This window comes from Watersipora subatra, chromosome 2 (genome assembly GCF_963576615.1).
Source record: "Watersipora subatra chromosome 2, tzWatSuba1.1, whole genome shotgun sequence".
Taxonomy (NCBI): Eukaryota; Metazoa; Bryozoa; class Gymnolaemata; order Cheilostomatida; family Watersiporidae; genus Watersipora; species Watersipora subatra.
The window spans coordinates 17,415,566-17,437,318 of NC_088709.1; the positions used below are offsets into that span (position 1 = coordinate 17,415,566).

General features: G+C 34.7%; 2 protein-coding genes across 3 annotated transcripts; one reads left to right on the plus strand and one right to left on the minus strand.

The window, feature by feature from the left end:
- Positions 1-48: 48 nt before the first annotated feature.
- Positions 49-9,081, minus strand: LOC137387683 (centrosomal protein of 72 kDa-like). Of its 2 annotated transcripts, none has more exons than XM_068074169.1 (12): positions 8,996-9,081; positions 8,226-8,353; positions 7,352-7,544; positions 6,486-6,632; positions 5,602-5,733; positions 5,223-5,355; positions 2,335-2,469; positions 2,045-2,169; positions 1,581-1,747; positions 1,154-1,244; positions 655-775; positions 49-482 (listed from the first exon to the last, which is right to left on the minus strand). In XM_068074169.1, exons 1-12 carry the CDS (start codon positions 9,069-9,071, stop codon positions 395-397), a joined length of 1,536 nt encoding a protein of 511 aa, XP_067930270.1. In that variant the 5' UTR covers positions 9,072-9,081; the 3' UTR covers positions 49-394. The 2 variants fall into 2 exon arrangements, with proteins under 2 accessions (XP_067930270.1, XP_067930271.1); XM_068074170.1 differs by having other exon boundaries at positions 655-792; positions 1,150-1,244; positions 2,326-2,469.
- Positions 9,082-10,499: 1,418 nt separating this feature from the next.
- LOC137388008 (uro-adherence factor A-like) lies at positions 10,500-21,709 on the plus strand. Its single transcript, XM_068074528.1, has 10 exons — positions 10,500-10,686; positions 12,380-12,517; positions 12,749-12,931; positions 14,689-14,841; positions 18,374-18,415; positions 18,524-18,604; positions 18,768-18,920; positions 20,181-20,240; positions 20,548-21,615; positions 21,702-21,709. Exons 1-10 carry the CDS (start codon positions 10,500-10,502, stop codon positions 21,707-21,709), a joined length of 2,073 nt encoding a protein of 690 aa, XP_067930629.1.
- Positions 21,710-21,753: the final 44 nt, after the last annotated feature.

Consider the following 21,753-nt stretch of genomic DNA (forward strand, 5'->3'; position numbering starts at 1 on the left):
TGTGGTTAGCAAGGTAAAGGGTCACACAATAAAGACCAATACCGGTTGCACAATAAGCGGTTAAACTTGAATGACAAACACTAGTGGTAGGGTAAATAGTTACACTTCCCTTTTATTCCAAATCAAAAAGACAGATGATTCTGGTTCATAAATTGCTTGTGCAGCCTGTTTAAATAATATTGTTATCAAAACACGATGCTGCCTGCTATGTAGAAACACTGATAAAAACACACATTAGCTAATATAAAGTAGAAATAATCAATATAAGCCACAGGTGGCAAAGATATCTGGCAAATGAGTGAATAATTTTGCTTCAAGGGACGGTATTCTGATACAATGCTAGCCTCACACAAATACTAAGTGGCAAGTGATGCAAGTAGAAATCCAGGGAGCTTTAAGGACCATTCATAACATGTCGGTAACCTGCAGCTCTCATCTCCTCTATTTCACGAAGCAAATGATCATTAGTTTCCACCAAAGACCTGAAATTTTAAGAAAACTTGGTTAGTCAGGTAAAATATGTACAGCTTTAATACTGAGAAGTTGGTGACAAAATTGAGTTATAGAAAGAAATTAATGGATCAAACTGACAAAACTAAGTAGCCAGAAAAACAAAAAACTCAAAGGCTCCACAGTTTGCAGTCTGTTACTTACTTATGACTTTCTTGTAACATGGTTGCCAACTCAGACATCTGACTGAACTGCTTGAGCTTGAATTGCAGTTGATAATTCTCATGCTTGAGTTCATCTAATTCACGAGAGTTGGTAAAAGATCCTAGGAATAAATAGTTGCTCTGATTAGATGTTCCAAAGCTCCAGATTTTATGCGCACTCTATTATTTTATTTCATTATCAAGATTCATTCCCTCTTTGCTGCATGTATGGCAGTTTATTCCAAACCAGATTTATCCTGGAACTAAATATACTGTGACCATCTGCACATGGGATTATTACTTACCGGACAAAACAAAGTAATTTTCAGCTAGATTATAAAAGCAGCGTTAGCCAAGACAGTAAACCTAGCAACTGTTGCTTAGGTTTTGTTTACCACTAATAGCAAAATTTTGCTACAAATAAAGCGGATTTATACCAAAACATGTTAGGCGTAATGTAACACTCTCACAAGTCATCTGCTACCATTAATTATACACACTTGTGCCGGTTTGTCCTGACTGTGAATTTTGTGCAACTCGGAGTCTTGTGTTCTCTTCTTGAAGTTCTGAAATCTTTGTTCGCAGTTTTACCTAAAAATCAAAGAGCATGTGCATACAGGCTATTCATCCCTCAATTGTGCACCAACACCTAATAATGATATGAAGACTGGTTTGCCCAAGAAGTTCACATCGAGTCACTGCAACACAAACTAAAGAGTATCCAACACTGGTATGATTGTAGCAACTGATAATAAAGTCGATTTAAAATAAATTACTAAACACCTGCATTATAGTTATCATATTAAGACTTATGTTCACTATAAAAACATGAGAACACAACTATCACAAAAAACCGGGCTACAAAAGTTTTTGTTGTTACGAAAGGTACCTTTGGTTAATTTTCTATTACAGGAAACTTATACTTACCAACTCTGCTTCGGCCTGCTCTACTCGTGTCTTGACTCTCTTTAGCGCTTCATGGGCATGAGCAGTCTTAAGGAGTTCTTCATTCTCTAATGTAAGCTGCTTTATCTGAGCTTGCAAAGCTATCGTACCATCTGAAGACATTTTGGCCTGTAGTTCTGTGGCCATCTCTACAAAAATTCACCTGAGTGAATTCACAAAAAGGTAACGCCAAACCATGGAACCTCAATCAAGAGCACTTTTTTAATAATTAACAGTACCAGCAACAGTTACATCATGAGTGGAGTGAGATGTTGAAAAACCATTAAAAGCTATTTGTAGGTAAACAATGGAGAGAATGAGATAGCAGTAACGAGCAAAGAACAATTACCAATCTGAATAATAGGGCTATCAGACATTGCTTTCGATATTTCATAAGAAAATTAAGGTCTATATAATTTAAACATTATAAAAGCTCAATGTAGTACTCATAAACTTCTTGTTATCATGGAGAGACTTGGAGCCATTCCAGTATTTGTCAACAAGGTCAAGGAGAGTGTTCAGGTGTGCATTAGAAGATATCTCTTGCGTGCTGTTATTAGCAGGCTCTTCTCTGAAAAAGATAGTCCCTCAATTTGAAAAGTATTGAAAGTTTTATGACTCAATTATTCTTCAAGCTTTGTCCTTGAATAAATGTTTGAATTATCAAATTTGCCAAGATCAAAAACTTCATAGATCTATACGGAATTTGTGATTACATAAGCAAGACTTGAAATACCTTGGTGAAGAAGAGTTACAGCCGGTATCTCCAGCAGCAAGCTCAGGATTCGGAGTAAAGTGACCCTGTCCTTTGTATGTTGTGTATGCATCGACCTCTTGCTTGGCAATGTCATTGCCAGTGATCTCAGAGAGCCTACAGAATATGTATGCATTTTGTACGACAAAGCCTGAAAGCATGCTGCATATTGCTACTTCAGTCAAAATAACTGAAAAAATAAAACCGTATCTCAAACCATACCCATTACCTTTATGCATTATCATTTAGTTATAATATAAAAGCTGAAGCCAAAAGTGATGAAAAATGTATGTTCAAGTGTTATTAGCTCTTCATTTTAGAAAACATAATTATTATATCTATAAATATATAATACATATAATTACATATATATCTATATATATATATCTTAGTCACACTTGAAAGGTAATTCTTTTTATAAGGTAAATTCTTTTTATAGGTAAATTCTTTTTATAGGTAAATTCTTTTTTTAATATATGAAAACTATACATTGAAGGCGGGTAGGCATGTTAATTTATGACTAATGAAGTGTGGATAAATTTGTGGGCACAGTAACAAGCGATAAGAGATTAGAGTGCGGGTTATGTGTGAGAGCCCGAAGGTTCTATTCAAGAAATCATTCATCGCCTTCCTAGTCTACTGCCAAGCATGCACTACCGCCATAGTTAGAAAAAAATGAAGAAACAAAGGCTCAATTTGGCTTTAACATTCAAAATCGATTAAGAATAGTATTTTCAACAGCAAATGTCTACCAAAGTGCCCAAGGATACCTTGTCAAAATTTCTTAGCTAATGACAATGCTCCAAAATACATCTACATCTTCTATACCTATCTCAATGTTTGTTGTTTGTCTGTCATTGGTGTGTCCAGTTATAACAATGTGAATCTAGTAACGAAAAAACCGCTTCGCATTGGATTTGAACTCTGAACCTCCAGACATTTTACCCACTACGCTTATTCGTCTTTATCTTTGTTATATATCTTATCTACCCTTATCTAAAACCTTTTGGTTCGGCATTATTTTCCCGCATTGAATCAGTTCGGCTCTTCGGAGTTTTATTACCACTTTTAGTTCTGAGAGTGATTGCAAGTTACAGGCTAAGTATGTACTTTTTCTTATTAATTAATACTACCTTTTGTTTGTTGTTCTATTGAAAGTTTTTTAAAAGCCTTATATTTATTACTTTGTTCAATTTTTCATTGTTAAATGTGTCGCTTCAATTTACACGCCTTCGATTTCCAGTTCTACTAGCAACTATTCCTAAGGTCTATCACTAAAAACATTTAACAAAGACAGTTGTATGTTGCATCTTGAATAGGAGTTGCCTCTACATTCTCTCTGTTCAGTCAGACAAAGACAGTTGTATGTTGCATTATCTTGAATAGGAATTGCTTCTACATTCTCTCTGTTCAGTCAGACAAAGTACCCTCATGTGCTTCACTGCTTCAGTGATGTATTTAATTTTGATATCTCCTTTCTACGTTTGTATCAGCACAGTTGCATTAAAACATTTGTGGATAGCTTCCACTGCAACAGTAACCTTTTTATACACACACTTCTATGTAATCATTGTTATTATTATTTCAACATATCCAAGATTTTTATTTTTTCCTCTCAGTTCATATTAATTTTATCAGTAAAAAAATCATTTTTCATTGCAATCATTGTAGTAAAACGTACTTCATCTAGCCATTTCTTGCGTATTATTTTACATTTAAACGCCTTCACAGTTGTTTCATTTTGTCTCTAAATTTATTTGTGCGTCACAAAACTTTTCTTTTCATGACATGAAGTTCAAGTTAGAATGGTAAATGTTGTATATCTTTCATATATATAAATCTTAAAGTTGGTGTGTCTGTTCTTCTGTACTTCGGTGTATTCAGCTATAGCTATTAAAATCTTAGAATTAAAAGCTCACATCCTTCTGAATTTGAACTCACGCAGATTTCAACCGCAAGTTTCAAACTGCATTTAGCCACCAAGCTACGATTTTTTCACTATTCAATTGCTCTTATCATACATTGTATACCCTTTTCTCGTTTGCACATGCTAAATGAAGTATTAATTGAAACTCTATTAACTCTATGAAACACGATGATTTTTCGTCCTTGCCATACTAGGGTCAATTTGTTTGCCACCAAATGATATCAACAAACATTTCTTTTGAAATTAAAATTTGGTGATTGTATCTCAGTTCAGAGTCATCCGTTATGGTAAAAACGGATTCGGAAATTGCTAGGTGATAAAATTTTAGTTAAAAGTTTACTAAAAAATGCATATTAAAACATCCTTCAAGTATGTTTTAGTAAGCTAAATTCATTTAAGTTAGATTCAACATTTATTTTACGGTAAAAACTCTGCACGTAGTACATTGTAATGGTACATTTTCTTGCAGATCATAACCACAAAATGCACTAAAGTTATTTTAGGTAACTATAGTTACTCAGGTTAACATAGTATTTTGGCACGATTTTTTAATATTGATGATTTTTACCAAGAACTGGTTGCATTAGATAATTACAATGTGTTTCTAGACCACTCGATACGCCTATACAATATTTTCGTATAGACGTCACAAGCGCAGTGGTACGAGCTGGTGGTCAAATTCAAAGATAATTCTATCAAGTTTTAGTATTACCATCTACAGAACAAACCTTATTAGTCTGGTTTGGTTTTAACTTCAACTATGCTCATTTTGTTGCTGGATTAAAACTGGATTTGAAAATTAAAGAGGTGTAATTTAGCAGTTTATAATAGATATCTATCTGACAGGTATTAAGTTGCAGCATTGTGCAAGCATCTCTAGATGTAGTAGGTAAATGAAACAATGACTCGGCAGAGTACATAAAATATCACAAGCATATATTACCTGTGGGCTGGTATATTAGGATATTTGGATTGATAGTAGCTAGTTTTGCTAGCAAGATCATCAGGATTCATCATTGGATCTTGATTTTTACCCTTCTCACTTTCTAACTCAGCAGTTCCCATTGCTTTCAGTTCTGAAAACCAAGTTTATGTGATATCATACAACAGGAATAATTGTATTATGCATAAGTGACGTTCAATAAAAAATAATTACTGTGTAAACAATGGTGAATTAGTATGACTATCTGCTTAGTAGAGAACTGGTCTTTGTACAAGCTGTAACAAATATAGTGTGAATATCGGAATCAAAATGCTGATTAATATCAAAGGTTTCTGACAAACAAGCATTCAATTGTAATGGTTGAAAGAAAAAAGCTGACCTTGGAGGTTGTAGTCCTCTACAGCAGTTTGGGCATTAGATGAACCAGTGTTTGTAGTCGGTTCATCACACTTTGACAGCAAATCAAGAACTGCCCGATCATCAGCATCCATGGTAGTGGCACCCATGATACCTGCAATATAGCAGATTTAGCTTAAAGGCTGGTTCACACTGTATCGCCGTATCTCAGTGTTAATGCCACAATGCTTTGGTGATTGTCGATGATAACGATGTTCACACTATCACATACCCATCCGCGTTTGCATTAGTCATGTAGTGTTTTCATTTTTCTTTTTCACATTTCACAAAGACACCTTTTCGTTTTCGCATAACTAAAATCAAATACTAGTCCCACAGCAACGTTCATAAGCGGAAATAAATAAATCACGCTATCGGCAACTGCGAATTACCATCACTGAAATAGTTCACAGTTGAAAGGCTGTCGTCAATGCTCGGCGAAATATCGGGAAACTTTGACAACTGCAAACTTTCCTGAAGTGACCGCGTTGCTTCGTCGATGCCATTGGTTTACAGTTCACATAATCGACGATAAACGCCAAAATGAAAACGTGGACCTATAGTGTGAACCAGGCTTTAATCTTTATGCAGTTCTAAATACCTAGCCTTGAATCTTGTCTATGTATATATGCAGTAAAGAATACTGCACTGCTTGTCTGAACTGACACTTACAGATAATTAGAGGCTAATTGATGAAGTCATTGCAACGATCAACTGATGAAAAGCCCCACATTTAAGAAAATGATCAAACATCAGTCAAAAGACTCGGTAGTTGTAATGAATCTTTTTACAGTATGTATTATGTATCTAGATGACACAATTTTCAGTTTAGCCACAGCGAAATGTGAACCAGTCGAACATAATTACCAGAAGGAATAATTCTGTTTTTGCTCGAAGACAACGGCTTCACTTCAAAGAGTGGATCAGTACCAAATGCTTTCTGACCAAATATCTTAGTTGGAGCAAAATGGGCAGCAGCAGAATCCCTTTCACTTTCTCTCACAGGTCTATCATCTATAAAATATTTGCAACATGAGTTAAGATTATAGTAAAGCACGGAATCCTTGAGTCAGTGCGGCTGAGTCAGAGTGATACATACAGTGGGAAATGTCCAACAGTTGCACTATATTGTAGACAATTATAAGACCACAATGGATGCACACTCATTCAACGATTTAACAAAAGCGTTATAATTGCATGTGGGCCTATATAAGTTTTAATAGATTTTCTCCGCTGTTATTATATAACTATCTGAGTTGTAACTAACTTTACATTCCGTTTCCATGAATCGAATACTAATCTCTTCAATTTAAAACTATTTATATTTCTAATGAAGCCGTTAGGCAACCAACCATTGGCTATTAAAAAGAAAGTTCCTGATTGCAAGCAGAAATCAATAAATTGCAGTAGTTTAGCTTATTTAAAGGCTTAATGCATCATTAAAAAATGGCATAAAGTTCACTGAAACTCAGCAGAATTTGGAAAACACTTATCAACATGCTATGTACTTGAAAATACAGCTGTGCACTGACAATTTTCTAACTAAATAACATTCTATCGAAAAATCATAATTTTAAATAGAGGCCAAACTAGATTAAAACAGAAATAAATGCCTTTTAAGGTTCAATATTCTTGTCTTACGTTACAAATTTATATGATATGATTTTACTACTTACTCCAAAAATACTATGCCCAAGTTTAATCATTCAAATTTAGTTAATTGCAAATCATACCCAATATCTTGAGATTAGGAAGGATATTAACCACAAAGAGTCTGTAATCGGCTTCAGTTCTGGCAACTGGGTTGAGTCTGAGGTCGAGATTTGTAATCTTTGTACAGCGTCGGAGTGGCGATAAATCTTCCAGGGTTGTTAGATTATTATAGTACAAGTTTACATTCTCAAGGAGTGTGCAGTTCTCAAGGCCCTGTAGTAAATATCGATGAGAGCTTGTGGTAAAAAAAATCAACACCTACAGTCACATAATGTAATAATCACGTTAAACCGCCATATCTAAAGATATGAGCTTCCTGAGCCAACAAATTTAAACAGTGATTTTAAGGGCTTTTTGTTGCAATTGAGCTTTTATTAGCAGAGGCTTATTCATGACCAGTAGCTACTGCTCCAAAGTTTTTAACTGTAAAATATAGTAGCGAAAAAAAGAAAATAATGTGCTGAGAATTGGAGATATACCGGATGTTTGGGACCTTGGTGGAAACTGATAAAGAAAGATTTTTAAGTTGTTACAAATTATAAACAATCGTACTTCAAACCGAACTGGCTATCATTTTGGTGTCCTTTCCTCACAGTAAAAAAAGGAAATTGTACCTAGATACTGCCTCATTCATATCATCATTTTGTTGAATGCAAGTACCACTCAGTGCTCCATAGTTAAACAATATTTTCATCAAAACAAGATATAAAGAAAAAACCACCAACTCAAATAGCAGTTTCTAAACACCAAATAATTGGTAAACTTATTTAGCAAACGAAATATTTGGTGGTTCACAGAAAATACTTCTATTATCGTTATAACTTATGACTTAATGTTAAATGACAATTTCAAAATTGAACCAACAATAGATCTTATTAGCTTAATTTCACAAACCTTGACACTTTCTAAACTATTTCGTGACAAGTCTAAATTTTTAAGTCGAGTGAAATTGTGCAGCGATGTTCCAAGTGTAGTGATCTTCTCATGATATGTCCCAGGTAATGCTAGCGACTTGACATCTTCTACAACAACAACAAAAAACTATTTACTTACACAAAAAAGTCTAAAAATATTGCAACAGCTAGTCAATAAATGAACAGAAAACAACCAATGTGTGTCTACAACACAGCCCGTGGTGAACTCTGTGTCATTGAAATACCATCAAACCAGTAGGTTTCTGCTAAGATTTGACAATATGGCAACCACATACATTGTGTCTTGAACCTTCCAAAACTAGCAAGAAAATGATAACACCCAATATGTATAACATGATGTTTGTAAATCAAATTATACATATTTGATGTATAATTTGATGTATAAACAAATATATATTTGTTCATGCAAGTAATAGCAAATATATAATTTGATATATAAACAAATATACATGCATATATGTTTACATATCAAATTAAACATTTGCTATTACTGGCATGAATAATAACAAATATTTATGTATAGACTATAATTATGTTCTGACGCCAGTCAGCATTTGTTAAAGCGATTTAATAAATAAAACCATTTAACATCTAAACATTTATGAACGATGGACACATTCTACAGATGTATTCTGGAAATCTAACTAGAGTGGATAAATTTTAAACAACAAAAATCCATTAAAATCATAAATTTTGACAATGAAGCAATATTAAAATCGTATGTCGAACCAAGGTTTTCATGGTCTAATCCAACTCTTTGTCTAATCCATTCTTCGGATATTGCTGTTGTCAACGCCGCCATCATTCAAACTGACAAGCGCACATCTGCGGAAAGATTGACTAGCCTTTGCGAAAACACAGTATGTTCATTTGAATTTCGACTGGTGATGTTTAAATAACATTTGTAACTCTTAGGCTAGATTGATCTGGGGAAAGTTGACGAACTTGCTGCGTTTAGCTTTTTATTGACCTCTCATCGATGCTCATTTGTTTGTTTGAGAAATGTTGCGAAGAGGTTTAGCTACACACGCGCGGAATTGTGAAAGTTTCATAACATGCTAAAAGAGTACTAGAATTTTAGTATTTTCTCCATACTTTCCTCCTGAATGTTCACCTAAAATAGCTACATGTAATATTTTATGACTAATAATTAGCTTATTGTTATATAAAACATTGTTCCAACTTCATTTGCACAACTGACAAACGCATCGACAGGCTTATAAAATAGATTTACTCTCTTTGCCACATCAGGTCCATACTGCTGTAATGTATTTTTCTATTTGCTAGTATTGTTAAATATGTCGATGCGTATTGTTATTAGAGCAAAATAAGCATACATAAAATACGTGCTGCTGGTTGTCTAGAGCATTATTGCTATTACTGAAATTCCTTGGAAACTTATGTTAATAACAAAATACTCGTAGAAATATGGCAGAGTGAAAGTAAAAGGCGTATTAGGTGAATTTGATAGTGTGAAGCACTTTCATCACATCTAACTTTACAGTAATCTAGTTCTGGAATGTTTTTATTATAAACATTTTAGTTTGTGTGCTCTTCCAGATTGTTTCTCCCTAGTCACAGATTCGATGGTTTACTATCCATATAGGTAAAAACGCTAGGCATTTCTCGAGTAAGTAGCCAAACACTTAGCTTTTGAACGTAAAATTGTTTTTATTGTTTATCAAAATTACATAGAATGAATTGTGCCAATATTTATATTAAATAATGACACAAATACAAAAAAAATTAGATATTCTTCCAGCAGACGTGCAGTACAAATGTATTCAACTGATATAATATAATTTTGATGTAGCGCATATAGAAAGTAAAAATGCAAAAGTGAGTAATTTGATGTATATACCAAAATGGCTCAGCCATTCCTGAAACATTACCGTACGAGAACTCTATATCCTGGGATAACTTGAAGAATAAAACTTAGAACAGTAGTATGTCTACTATATGTCAGTTGCTCTGTGTTACATGTGTTGTAGTTATCGCTTTACAAGTTCAGCACCATTTCAGGTTTTAGGTATATATGTTGCATTATCTTAGGTACGGAATTATTTCTCTGTTGTTATTATGAAAATAAGAGTGATGCTTGTCCGTTCATCCATATATTCGTTCAAGGTTAGAATAAAAGATAGATTTCAACCAGACGCCAGCTCGTCACATTCAAAGTTTTTCAAGTTGAAACATTGAAGCATGTTAATATTTGTTACATAGAGAGCAATTGATGGATGATTGGTCAGGTTCAGGCATTGAAGATGGTAGGAATGCCACACCCAAGTCTCTTAGCAGATGCAGTCCAGATCTGTTCTCAGAAAAAATAAGCCAGTTTTCCGACTTTGATATAGAATCCTTCTGCGAAGCTTCCAATCACACCAGCGCATTGGGAACAGAGGAAGATGCAAGACATAGTGGTAACTCACTTATCCTCAAATTTACAAAAGTGGTCATTAATGGTCAAGTGCCAGTATTAAATGTTAACTTTTTATAATAAAGTACAGAAGGTATGGTTACTAAACTCTTAGCAAGTGTTATCAGCTGTTTTTCTTCTTTTGAACAATGATGTGGCTGATTGCAAACTTTAGTATGTTCAAACTGCAATTTGAACAACACCCTAGCTGTTGAGATGCAATGTTGTACACGCTTCTAAGGCGAAGACCGCAGAGTAATGAGAACATAAGAATCTTTTCAACTTTATTAATTTAGTCTGTATATATAGTTTAGCCTTTCAATTTAGTTTTTATACATAGTTTTAGTGCTATAAGCAATGAGCTGATTGTTGTTTTTGGGCTCTAGAGTGAATCGAGCAAAATACGATGTAGTCTAACAGTATTTGCTCAATCATATGATAGGCTTGACATAAGCAAATATTAAACTAGATCAACTTTGGTATGTCGGTGTTTGACGGTATAATTTGTAAAATCCTCCGGAGCACGCCTCCTTGAACAGCGCACATGTGTAGACTTGGCAATGTGTAAGTTAAGTGGTAGAATGATGAAAAATGCAGCAGAACTTGCTTTGATTCACACTAGATATAGTATAAATAATCATAATTTTCTGTATTTTAAATTTCTACCATCTTTTTTGTAACATGCAAAACTATTTTTTGCGAAATTCTGGATGTCTTATATTAAAAATGTTTTCATCGCAATATTTCTCAAAAATCATAATTTATAAAGATGATCTTAAATTGAGTTTGAACTGTGCATTTATAATGTTTTCAGATATTAATCTCAAGCCTCCCTTGATCTACTTGGGTCGCAGTTGTGTGTTAAACCGTTGCCAATTAGCCTACACATTTTTTGCCGCCTTTACAATATTTCATAAAAATTGAAATAATTCTGTTTTCATGTTTTAAAGCAACAAAAAATGTGAGATTTAGCTTGTGCCTTTTTGTAATATTTGAACCATTTTGATTTAAAATTTGGGCATTATTAATTTTCCTCGATTTTCAAATAGCAATTTTATATTGCTCGTGCTGTTAACGACCGCACACAATTGACTTAAATTCCCTAGCAATGTGTTCCTGAAAATTTAGGTGATTCAACGATATAACCATAACTATTTTTATAGTAGGTTTGTTGTTGTAGCGACTATAAAACTCTATTGAAAGAGTTTTACAAAGTCTTCTGATAATATAAAGTTATTAGGTAATATCGCATTGCTCATAGCTTTATGACGCTTTAGGCCTCCCATCAAATAGTCAATCGTGTATATGACTATGTCAATAAAACTGTTTGTCCTTGACCTACTTTATTGCTCATGATCATGATGAAACATTTTAACTTGTTTTACAAGAAAATTAAACCAGACTAGAATGAAGTTGCCAGTCCATCAAGGAGTTTCACATAATGCGTAGCCTCTGCTTTGTTACACCTCCTTTAACCTGCAAAGGTACTGTATAATTAGTCGGATGGCAAATCATTAGATGCTCTTCATTGCAATAATGTGCAATGAACTGTTTAGTTAGCTTCTGCTTATAACTCCATGCTTTTAACCCTTTCTGTAGTTACCCAAGTGCTACGAAGAATGGTTGTGTCACCCATGTCAATGCATGATGGCTTGTGTTGAGACTGTCGTTGTCTAAAAGGTTCCACTATGATACAGGTTTGACCAATGCTTTCTCAGATGGGGATCCCATTGCGTCTGGCGCCAACACTGATTGGCTCACCTCTCAAAGGGAGTCTAGCCTGAAAACGCAAAGATCTGGCTCACGCTCATCTGCAAGGAACAAAAGTTCAAAAAGTATGCGTTTTTTGCTTTTCTGTGAGCATATAGTTGTTGTTAACAGGTGGTGTCATTGGTAGTTGGCTCATTTGAGCAACGTATATTTCATACTTGATAACAATTATGTGTGTAATTAGTTTAGTATCAGCTCTGTGGTGCAAGATCATTTTTTCAAGATTCTTAGTTTGTTAAATGATCTCATGCTTGCGTACAACTGATTTGCTCTCATTGGATGAGAAATGGTTGCAGAGGGGCCAGAGTCAGTTAAATGGAGCCAAGATTTCCCAGATGATCATGAGTCGGTAGATCATGACGTCAGAGCAAGTCTCAATAGAGATAAAACCCAGGCACCTCCTTTGCCTAATTTCTCTTTCCTCAAGAATGGCAGTTTGCAGTCTAGTGCCAACTCTCCCTCGCCTCAAAAAGTCACAAGTTTGTTTCACAGTAGTGGCACTGGAAAACAGCCATCAGTGAAGCGTCTTGGAAGGTTTATTATCATTATATGTAACTCATTTGAGCTCACTAACTACTACTAGGGTGTGTTCGTACGCACTATTAAATGGTTTGTATATAATAAACTAAATATGTATAAATATATAAATAAATATAATATGTATATATAAATAAAATAATATAAATATATATAATTTTCAAGCATTACAAGTGATCATTTAGAACTCTATTGTATATTTTTCATGTTAAACACTTTCAATCTAGCACAATTGAATCGAATGTGCTAAGGTTTTTGTTAATGTGTTTCTTCAGAACTTTCTTGTAGGATTGTCTCCATAATTTTGTGGGCTGCTACAGGACCATAATATATTCATATTGTTTTGATTATGCCATCCTCTAGCCTGGATATATTTATTGTTGCAATAGGTTCAGCTACCCTCGAAGCAAGTCCAATGCTAGTACGCTAAGCTCTGACTCTGTGTTAGATGTAAATCTGGACCTGATAAAACCACCTGCTCTTTCTAAAGGTATCAATCACTTCAGATGTATATAAAATAGACCTTGTATTTTGGTGTATCTGCCTATCAAGAGGCAGTCTTGTCTAGTTCGTAGTTTCTTTAGCTTTGTGTTTGGCTCACTCGTTGTATTTTTATTTTATTAATCCTTTAACTGCTATTTCTGCCAGTATTAATACATACTGCATTAACCAAACACTACACATATACTAAAAAAGTCTAATGCAATTCGACCTTCTCACTCGTAGTCATTGCGCAAAGAGAATGTAATTTCTGATAAAGTTTATTGATATGAGAAAATAATATGATATTGTATAGTCTATCAGCAACATACTTCTTGTTGAAAATAGAATTGTGGTTTAGAACCTTTCAGAATTTAGTTTAATCATCTGTAATTAATCCCTGATGCAATGAGCTTCCTTCATGCCGAAGCAAATATTGTACCCGTTCAATTTTTGTTGTTTCTATGTTATCTCTGCTATACCGGTGGCGAATGAATAGAAGCTAATCATAAAGTAATATCGTTGTGTAGTTTCTATACAACAGTCTTTATAAGGAATGGCTCCTTGAGGAGCCAGTTTTTAGTGAACGCACGTTCTTGGCGATTGAGGCGATGAACTAAAGTTTAACATCTTTTTTGTTTCATACCATGTGAAACAATTCGTAAAATAGTAAAAATAAAATGCGTTTAGTGGTCATTTTTTACATCTTTATTCTACCTTTATTTAAGACCAAAACTTTGCCTTTTTATTAATCAAAGATACGTTTTGCTGCTAAGAAGCAACAATTTTTTGTTTCTCCGTGGTTGAGTACTTATATTATTTTATACAGCGCTAGCTCTGTTGGTGCCTTTTTATGTTCTGGTCTGCCTCTGAGTTGTGGTCTCTCGCATACACACACTTGCATTTTGGCCTTGTTCCTCAGTGGTTTGCCAGATTTTCTTTGGTGAAGCAGTTGCCTATGTGCTTGCATATATATTATACATGTAGCTCTGTATTGCAATGTCATGGTATATATATAACCTAGACTATATATCTATATATATATAGTCTAGGTTCTGATATTTGATTGGAACAGTGAGTTCTGATCATCATAATGTATGGTGTGATAGGCATTGTCATCATTTTGTCTCTTGCATGCGCTAGCAAACAAGATTTCGCAAGTCGATTTGACAAGAGGTCTTTGAGAGTCTGGCTATTATTGTCTCATTGTTTTTCGTAGACTTGAAACAGGAAAAACAGCCACTAGTAACCGATTCCAGAGCTGCCAACAGCGAGTCGGAGTCGCTGATGTCCGTTGTGGTTGACCTGCTAAAGCCATGCCCAGACTCCATGAACGATGAGACCATTATGTCTGTTGCTACTGTCAATACAGGTAAAACAGGTTTTCATGTTTGAGCTGTCAGACGGTTTTAGGTTGTTGGCTGTACTCTAGTTTGTGCAAATGGTTTGTTTCTCCGGTTGTGCTCCATGATAGCCAGTATTAAGCCTACTTGTTAACAAAGGATGTACCTAAGAGCCATCAGAGGTCAACTCTTTATTCATTGCCGACCATGAGTCGTGTATCGCCACTCGGTACATGGTTTGCGTATAGCACATGGTTTGCGTATGGCCTAGAGCCATGTCGTGTGGCTGTAGTGCCCGTCATACAAAACATTTCTGATTAGTGAGTAGTGATGCCTATCGAGTTTGTACTTAAACAAAGTGAAACGATTATCTGCCCGCATTGAGTCAATAAAAAATTCATTTACAGACCACTCTGAGTTTAGTTTCCCTTTGCAGAAACTTATCTTTCATCGTGGTTTCTTTTTCACCATGACCAGCCGGGTCAGATGGATTACAGCTATGGAGGTTTCACTAATTGTACATCAATGCACTTCGGATGATTGTCTATTGAACAATAGTTCTACTGAGTGATTATTCTATTTTAGCGGTAATAATAATGATGTAAGTTATAATAATATTGATAACTCGTTCGACTCAGAACACTACTTGTTACTTATGTTAGTAGTGGAAATAGGCCTAAAAAGTGTCCAAGCTCATTCTGCAACACATGTTTAGCCTTTTTAATGGCATCAGCTGTTGTAAAATTCTACACTGATTAATTTGGTATAAACATATTCATTGGTTCAAAAGATTCAATTCTGTGTGGTTCAAGCCTATGACAATTTATATGTATTCTTATCAAATATTAGGATTTGCCGAGTATCCAATTATGTCTTAGTAAAAAATTAATTTTAAGTTATCATGTCTATATCGGCACTGTTTAGGACACAGCTGGTGTATTTGTACTCATATTTTTAAAAGGAATACAATCGAACCACGACTTGTGATCAGGTCACTATACAAAGTTTTCAGCATGTCCTAAACTTTCAGTCAATGGTAAAATAATCAGCGTGTGCTATAGCCGGAATAACAGATCCACAGACACACATACTTTGAAAAAAATATATACACTAGATAACATGTTGTGATTTATCACAAATTTTATTTTTTCATATATACTATATTGTCTTGTTATACATATTATAATATACATGTATATAATCATTATATATAAATAATACATAATATAATCACTACATATATATAATTATTATATATAATATATATAGTATTTACATTATATATTATTTATATATAATTATTATATGTAATATAATTATTATAATTGTTATATGTATGTTATATAGTTAATAATTATATATATATTATTTATAATAATTATATATATATATACAGTGCACCCTCGAGATACGATTACCCTGATATACGATTTTTTCACCTTACGAAGTCAAACATTGTGATATCTTTACCTCGCTATACGAATTTTATTTCACCATACGAATTTGAGAAAAGTTTCGCCCGAGTTAAAATTTGGCCGTCGGTGTGCTCATAACACACGTCGAAATAAAAAAGTCACCGAAATATAGTTTGCCGAAAACATTCTTAGAACGTTTAGAAGAGACACGATGATCGACTTCTCTCATGTCCGCGTGGAAAATTTCGTGTAAAATACACAAGCGAGAGCAAATATTCATTTGTAGCGTTATTATAGCTTTTACTATAAACTTTTAAGTCAGCATACGTATTTAACTACAACTATCTACATTTAATTTGTTATCTATGGAATCTGAGACCGATACAAACGTTACAAAACGAAGGAAAAATGATTTCTATGTCAACAAAGTTGGATGTTGTAAATAAGAAGAAGGGACCCATATTATTAACATTGTCAAGGAATATGATCGCTACCAATCAGCATTTGCAATTATTATTCAAACAAGAACTCCATTAAGCAAGCACAAGAAAGAGCTTCCGACTGAAGATCTGAATGAGGCTAGGTCATGCACAAGATCAGCATTCAAAAGGAGCAACCATTTAGTAAAGGCGAGGATGTGGAAGATACAGAAAATCCCACATTCGCAAATATTTCAAGTGTTTAATTTAGTGATATGGACTGGTACATTAAAACAATGCATGTGTAATATATATTATTTATCTCTTGTGTGGCATGTTTTTCATATTTTGTTCATTTTGTTTCCTTTTGATTTTATGTTATATTTTCTTGTTTAACCATGTCTTTGCATGTGGGCTTGTTATCTTCTACGTGAATATAATTCATCGTATGTATGTAACTCATATAACTAGCTACTCAAGTTAGTTGACGCATCCACATTACTTTTTGAAACTTGCTAAAGCCCTGTCCTCCATAGGGTATAAATACGTACAAACTTTGTATGTATGGTTACATTGATTCTTGTGCACATTTCATACAAAACAAACTACTGTACCACATTCTCTGGATCCTTTTACAAGCGCTAGCTAGCAATTTTCTGCATTGCACCATCAATTTTTTCGTAGAAAAATTGGACAGGAATGGACTTCTTTTAGCCTGCTAAAAAATTCCAATTCATTACGTTTTAAATTTATTTTAAAGTGTACAGCACCATAATTAGCATTGATACGTTTTTGCCTCCTCTCTGCTTTACCCGCTACATGTACCAGCTAAAGCCACGTTACTCCAAAGGTATGTACGTCCAGTATAGAAAACATAATTTTATTTTTCTTTTCGGTAGCCATTAAATGGTCAAGTGTGCGAGAGGCCGCTTTCTATAACTGCATCGCTCGGCCTTACTTAATTAGGTTGAAAAAGGTTTCAACCAGATAGGCTAAAGTTTATAGTGAAAGTGAAGATAGGAACTGCTGAAGGATAAAATTTTGTGATAAAAAGTTGAAATTCAGTAAAATAGTTCAAAATACATACTAAAATTTAGTTTTAAGTGTAGGCATAGCAAGCTAAACTTGAAGTGAATTCAAAGATTATGTTATGCGTACCTTTTGAAGAAAAGATCTCCTTACCGTACGTACTACATTTGGTACACACATAATTTTGCGTTTTATTGCAGATCATAACCATTAAAATACACTAAATACAATACAGTTACTGTAGGTAACTATAATTACTAAAGTTAACATACTATTTTGTTGCTAATTGTCAATATGTACACATTTTTATAAAAAAAAATTGACGAATTTCACCAGGTGGTGTTTGCATTGTATAATTACAATGGTCTCTATACCCCGATATACGAATTTTTCACCATACGATGCCAACCCTGGAACGAATTAACATCGTATCTCGAGGGTGCACTGTACATGTATATACATTTTACTATACATATACTATTTTGCATTAGATACCAAAAGGCTGTTAATACCAATAGTCTATGTCTTCGACCTCGTACAGATAATAAAGACTGTTCGTGCTTGTTGGAAGATGATAATCTCAGCTTTATAACGGTGTGCAGCATGATATGGACATCTGCTCACATGATCCTAGATTAGCTTGTTGAAAGGGTAAAATTAGAATTTGTTCATAGTTGTAAGGGTTGTTTATGTTGTAGGTGCTTCTGATGCGACAGCCTTCTTACCATGTACACAAAAAGGTATTTATGATTATGTAACAGTTGTCTCAACCAGGAGACGTCTGCTCTCTTCAGCTAGGCGTGGGAGAAACTGTATTTGCACTGATTACTGATTGTAATATTGAATAGGCGTGACCAGAGAGGACAGTCAGAGTTTGGGAAGCATAGACATACCTCTTCAAGATGACTGCATACCTGCTGTCAAAACAGGTAATGTGGGGACTGGGGAGTCTAGTCCCATGAACAACTCTTTGAGAGTTGAAGTTGCTGTTACAATAGTACATAACAAGCTAGCTAATATGCGCTTTGGTCATTTGTTACCTGATGACTTTTCATGTTTCGGTATTTTATAAAATTAAAATTGTTAATTTAGCTGCTGATGTGATGGGCCCATCCTCATTCAACTCTCCTTTATTGGAACTGTCTCCGTCATTTCGTGCTCTCGCAGATGAGTTGGATGACCCAAAGGCGCGACCAAGCGAAACGCAGATCCGACAAGTAGAGGAGGAACTGGACCGCATCGCAGGTAGACTTTGTTCTGGGGCATGTTTGTAAGCTGTTTGTTCTAATTATATTTTGCTCAAAGCTGGCTTATTTTCTGTTGTTTGCTTTGAAGAAATTTTATTTGGTTTCGTTTACTTATTCTTGAACTTGACATCAATTTATTTTATGTATATGAACTTGTCAGCACTTATTTCTACTGATTTCTAGGGTATTTACCTTATGTCTAAAATGACTATATCGGTCCAAGTGTATAACTTGACAAAAAAATTCATAATTATTGATGTCAGCGATGTTGTGACCTTGGTCATGTTGTGTTAAGAGACTGAAGCATTAGTTAAACTGAGCAATAGGGTCATTAGTGCTCACTATGAACCTTATGATATGTGATTGTCATTCTTATGATGACATAACTCCAAATTATACCGAAGTTGTCTGTCCCATAGTTGTTATTGTAAAATGTTTAGTTCGCTGTCCTACTTTTAGAACCTGAAGTTCAGTAAATTAGTGTGAATTGGACAATATTTAGCCACATTGTTTTTTTTGATAAACATGAAACAATGAATAGCATTCATACTATTAACAGCAACTGTCTTCCTTTGTAGAAGACAACTCCAATTTGTCAACTTGAAAACTCAGCCAACTAATTATTAAACTTACAAGTTGCTAATCAGAATTGTATTTGTTATTTACATGAATATCATTATTGCTAGGCTTTGGGCGGTGGGCTGTACTACTTGTATTTTTGCTTCAATTGAAATGTATTTTAAGATATGTCATGATTGTTAGACGCCTTCATGTAGGTTGTATCTACTTAATCCTAAACATTTTGAATAAATTCTTTAAAAAATCATTGATGCTATCTAGTAATTGTCATGAAGAAGAACGTGAAAGTTCACTACTTTAAGTAAGACTGGGTTCATATCTCTATTACCACCTCTACCTATATACCATCAGTTTCCTGTATTATCAAGGCAACACCCCCATTTCCTTGTCAAGGCAAAGTGACAATCAATTCTTCTTTTTTCTATGACAGTTTTATTAATTTGGTTTCTTACACACCATTTTAATTGTTTGCCGACTATTATACAATGCATTTGTTTTACTGCCGCATTCAATTACCTCAAGTGTTGATTGCTAAGCTGTAGAATGAATTAAAAGAAATCTAGTGTAAAGTTATAGCTTGAGCTCTCCTTTAACAGGCAATGGATTAACTTCATATGTCGAAGCATGACTGCATATTGTTGTTTCATTTTTCAACTTTCGACAAAACACTTCGTTTTAGATGCTGACTTGCCTGGAATGTCTGGTTGGAGCAGCTTCCCAGACCTGCCGAGTCAGACTGGTGGGTTAACAGATGCTCATTCCCAACTCATGGAGAAGTATATGGGAAATGTTACTAGTGTTTGTTTTACTTTGATACTAACTCCACATCACAACATCATTGATCATGGCACAAAAAATATGTTGCATTTCTCTTCTAAAGAGAAGTGAAAGATGTGGGTCAGCTGTTTTTTAGAACACGATCAAATCTTGATTTTCCCTCAGTGCATTTCTTGCCATCCATATAAGTAATGTTTGTGTTGTACTGTTAATAGAACTAGTCATATTGGTTTTCTGTTATTTAGATTAATTTGCGCTTATTTGCACAGCTGGAACTGTACAGGAGTCATCTGAGATAATTTACGGTACAATGGATGACTCACGATGTGAGTCTCAGCTGCAAAAAAAGCACTTCACTACTGATGATGTAATAAATGCAACATTGACAGAATCACAAAAGATCTGCACCGATGCCGCCGATGTGTCAAATCAGGAAGTTTGCATGCAATCACCACCACCTTCTAGCAAACCGGTTTTATTCACATCGACACTAAAAAGAAAAGCAGCCAGGTCGCGAAATGTATCAGAGAGTTCTTCCAGCTCCAGCGAAAGTAGTGTGTCAACGAGTTCTTCTGAGGTAGAGTTTCTGAAATCCTCTGATGTTAGTGGATTAGCATTCGGTTCTACGCCTGCAAAGAGTTCTGCTCAAATTCCACATGAAAAGGGTTATGATGATCTTAAGGCCTCCAATGATTTAACTGCTAGTGACGAAGATGAAATTGCGGGTGTAATCTCACGAAAATCAAAAATGGCGATGTTGCCCGATGTGGATTTGACAAAAAGCTACTGCAAAGAACTTCTTGGCCTACCCGCTTTTGAGGTAGCCTCCGGATCCGAAGAATGTTCAGGTACTCCAGGTAATAGTTTAAGCAATTCAAAGAAGTCTTTCATTAGAAAACGTTTTCGCAATAGAGTTATAGAATCTGAGAGTGAAGATGAATGTGAACATGTTGATCGCGATACAAAATTCAAATCTGGATCTTCAAAGTCAACGCAAGTAAAAAGGTCAAGATCAGAGAGGGTTCAAAATGAAAACATCCCAAAACTGAGAACAAAGCAACACCGAAAAGCATCTAAAAATAAACCGGTAAAGACCTCGGTCAAGAAATCAGTTGAATCCAAAACAGTTGAGCCCATACTATCAGCACCTGCCAGTGAGCAGTACAAGAAAATTTCTCAACAAAATCAGAAGAATATTTCTAGAGAAGCCTTAGCACCCAAGGCTGATTCTAGTAAGATTATGGGCTTATTTCGTGATATCAGCAGAAATAAAGCTTGTGACATAAATGCTGATCTCAGCCATTTGTTGAAGGATGAAAGCACGACTCCGGATAGGGGTTTGATGAAAACGAACCAATTAGCTTCAAATGGGGTAGGAAATCCATTTGATCAAAGCGATCTAGTCTCAGACACCATTCAACAGAATTGTAATGCTTCCAACATTGTAGCAAAGAGCTTGATGAAGTCAGATGCTA

Coding starts and splice junctions, on each gene's coding strand:
- LOC137387683 (XM_068074170.1), bottom strand. CDS start 9,071: ATGATGGCGGCGTTGACAACAGCAATATCCGAAGAATGGATTAGACAA. Junction 6,633..7,351: donor TCCTAATCTCAAGATATTGG/GTATGATTTGCA, acceptor AATATTTTATAG/ATGATAGACCTGTGAGAGAA. Junction 1,245..1,580: donor AGCAGGCCGAAGCAGAGTTG/GTAAGTATAAGT, acceptor TTTGATTTTTAG/GTAAAACTGCGAACAAAGAT.
- LOC137388008 (XM_068074528.1), top strand. CDS start 10,500: ATGGATGATTGGTCAGGTTCAGGCATTGAAGATGGTAGGAATGCCACA. Junction 12,518..12,748: donor AAGGAACAAAAGTTCAAAAA/GTATGCGTTTTT, acceptor AAATGGTTGCAG/AGGGGCCAGAGTCAGTTAAA. Junction 18,921..20,180: donor GGAACTGGACCGCATCGCAG/GTAGACTTTGTT, acceptor ACTTCGTTTTAG/ATGCTGACTTGCCTGGAATG.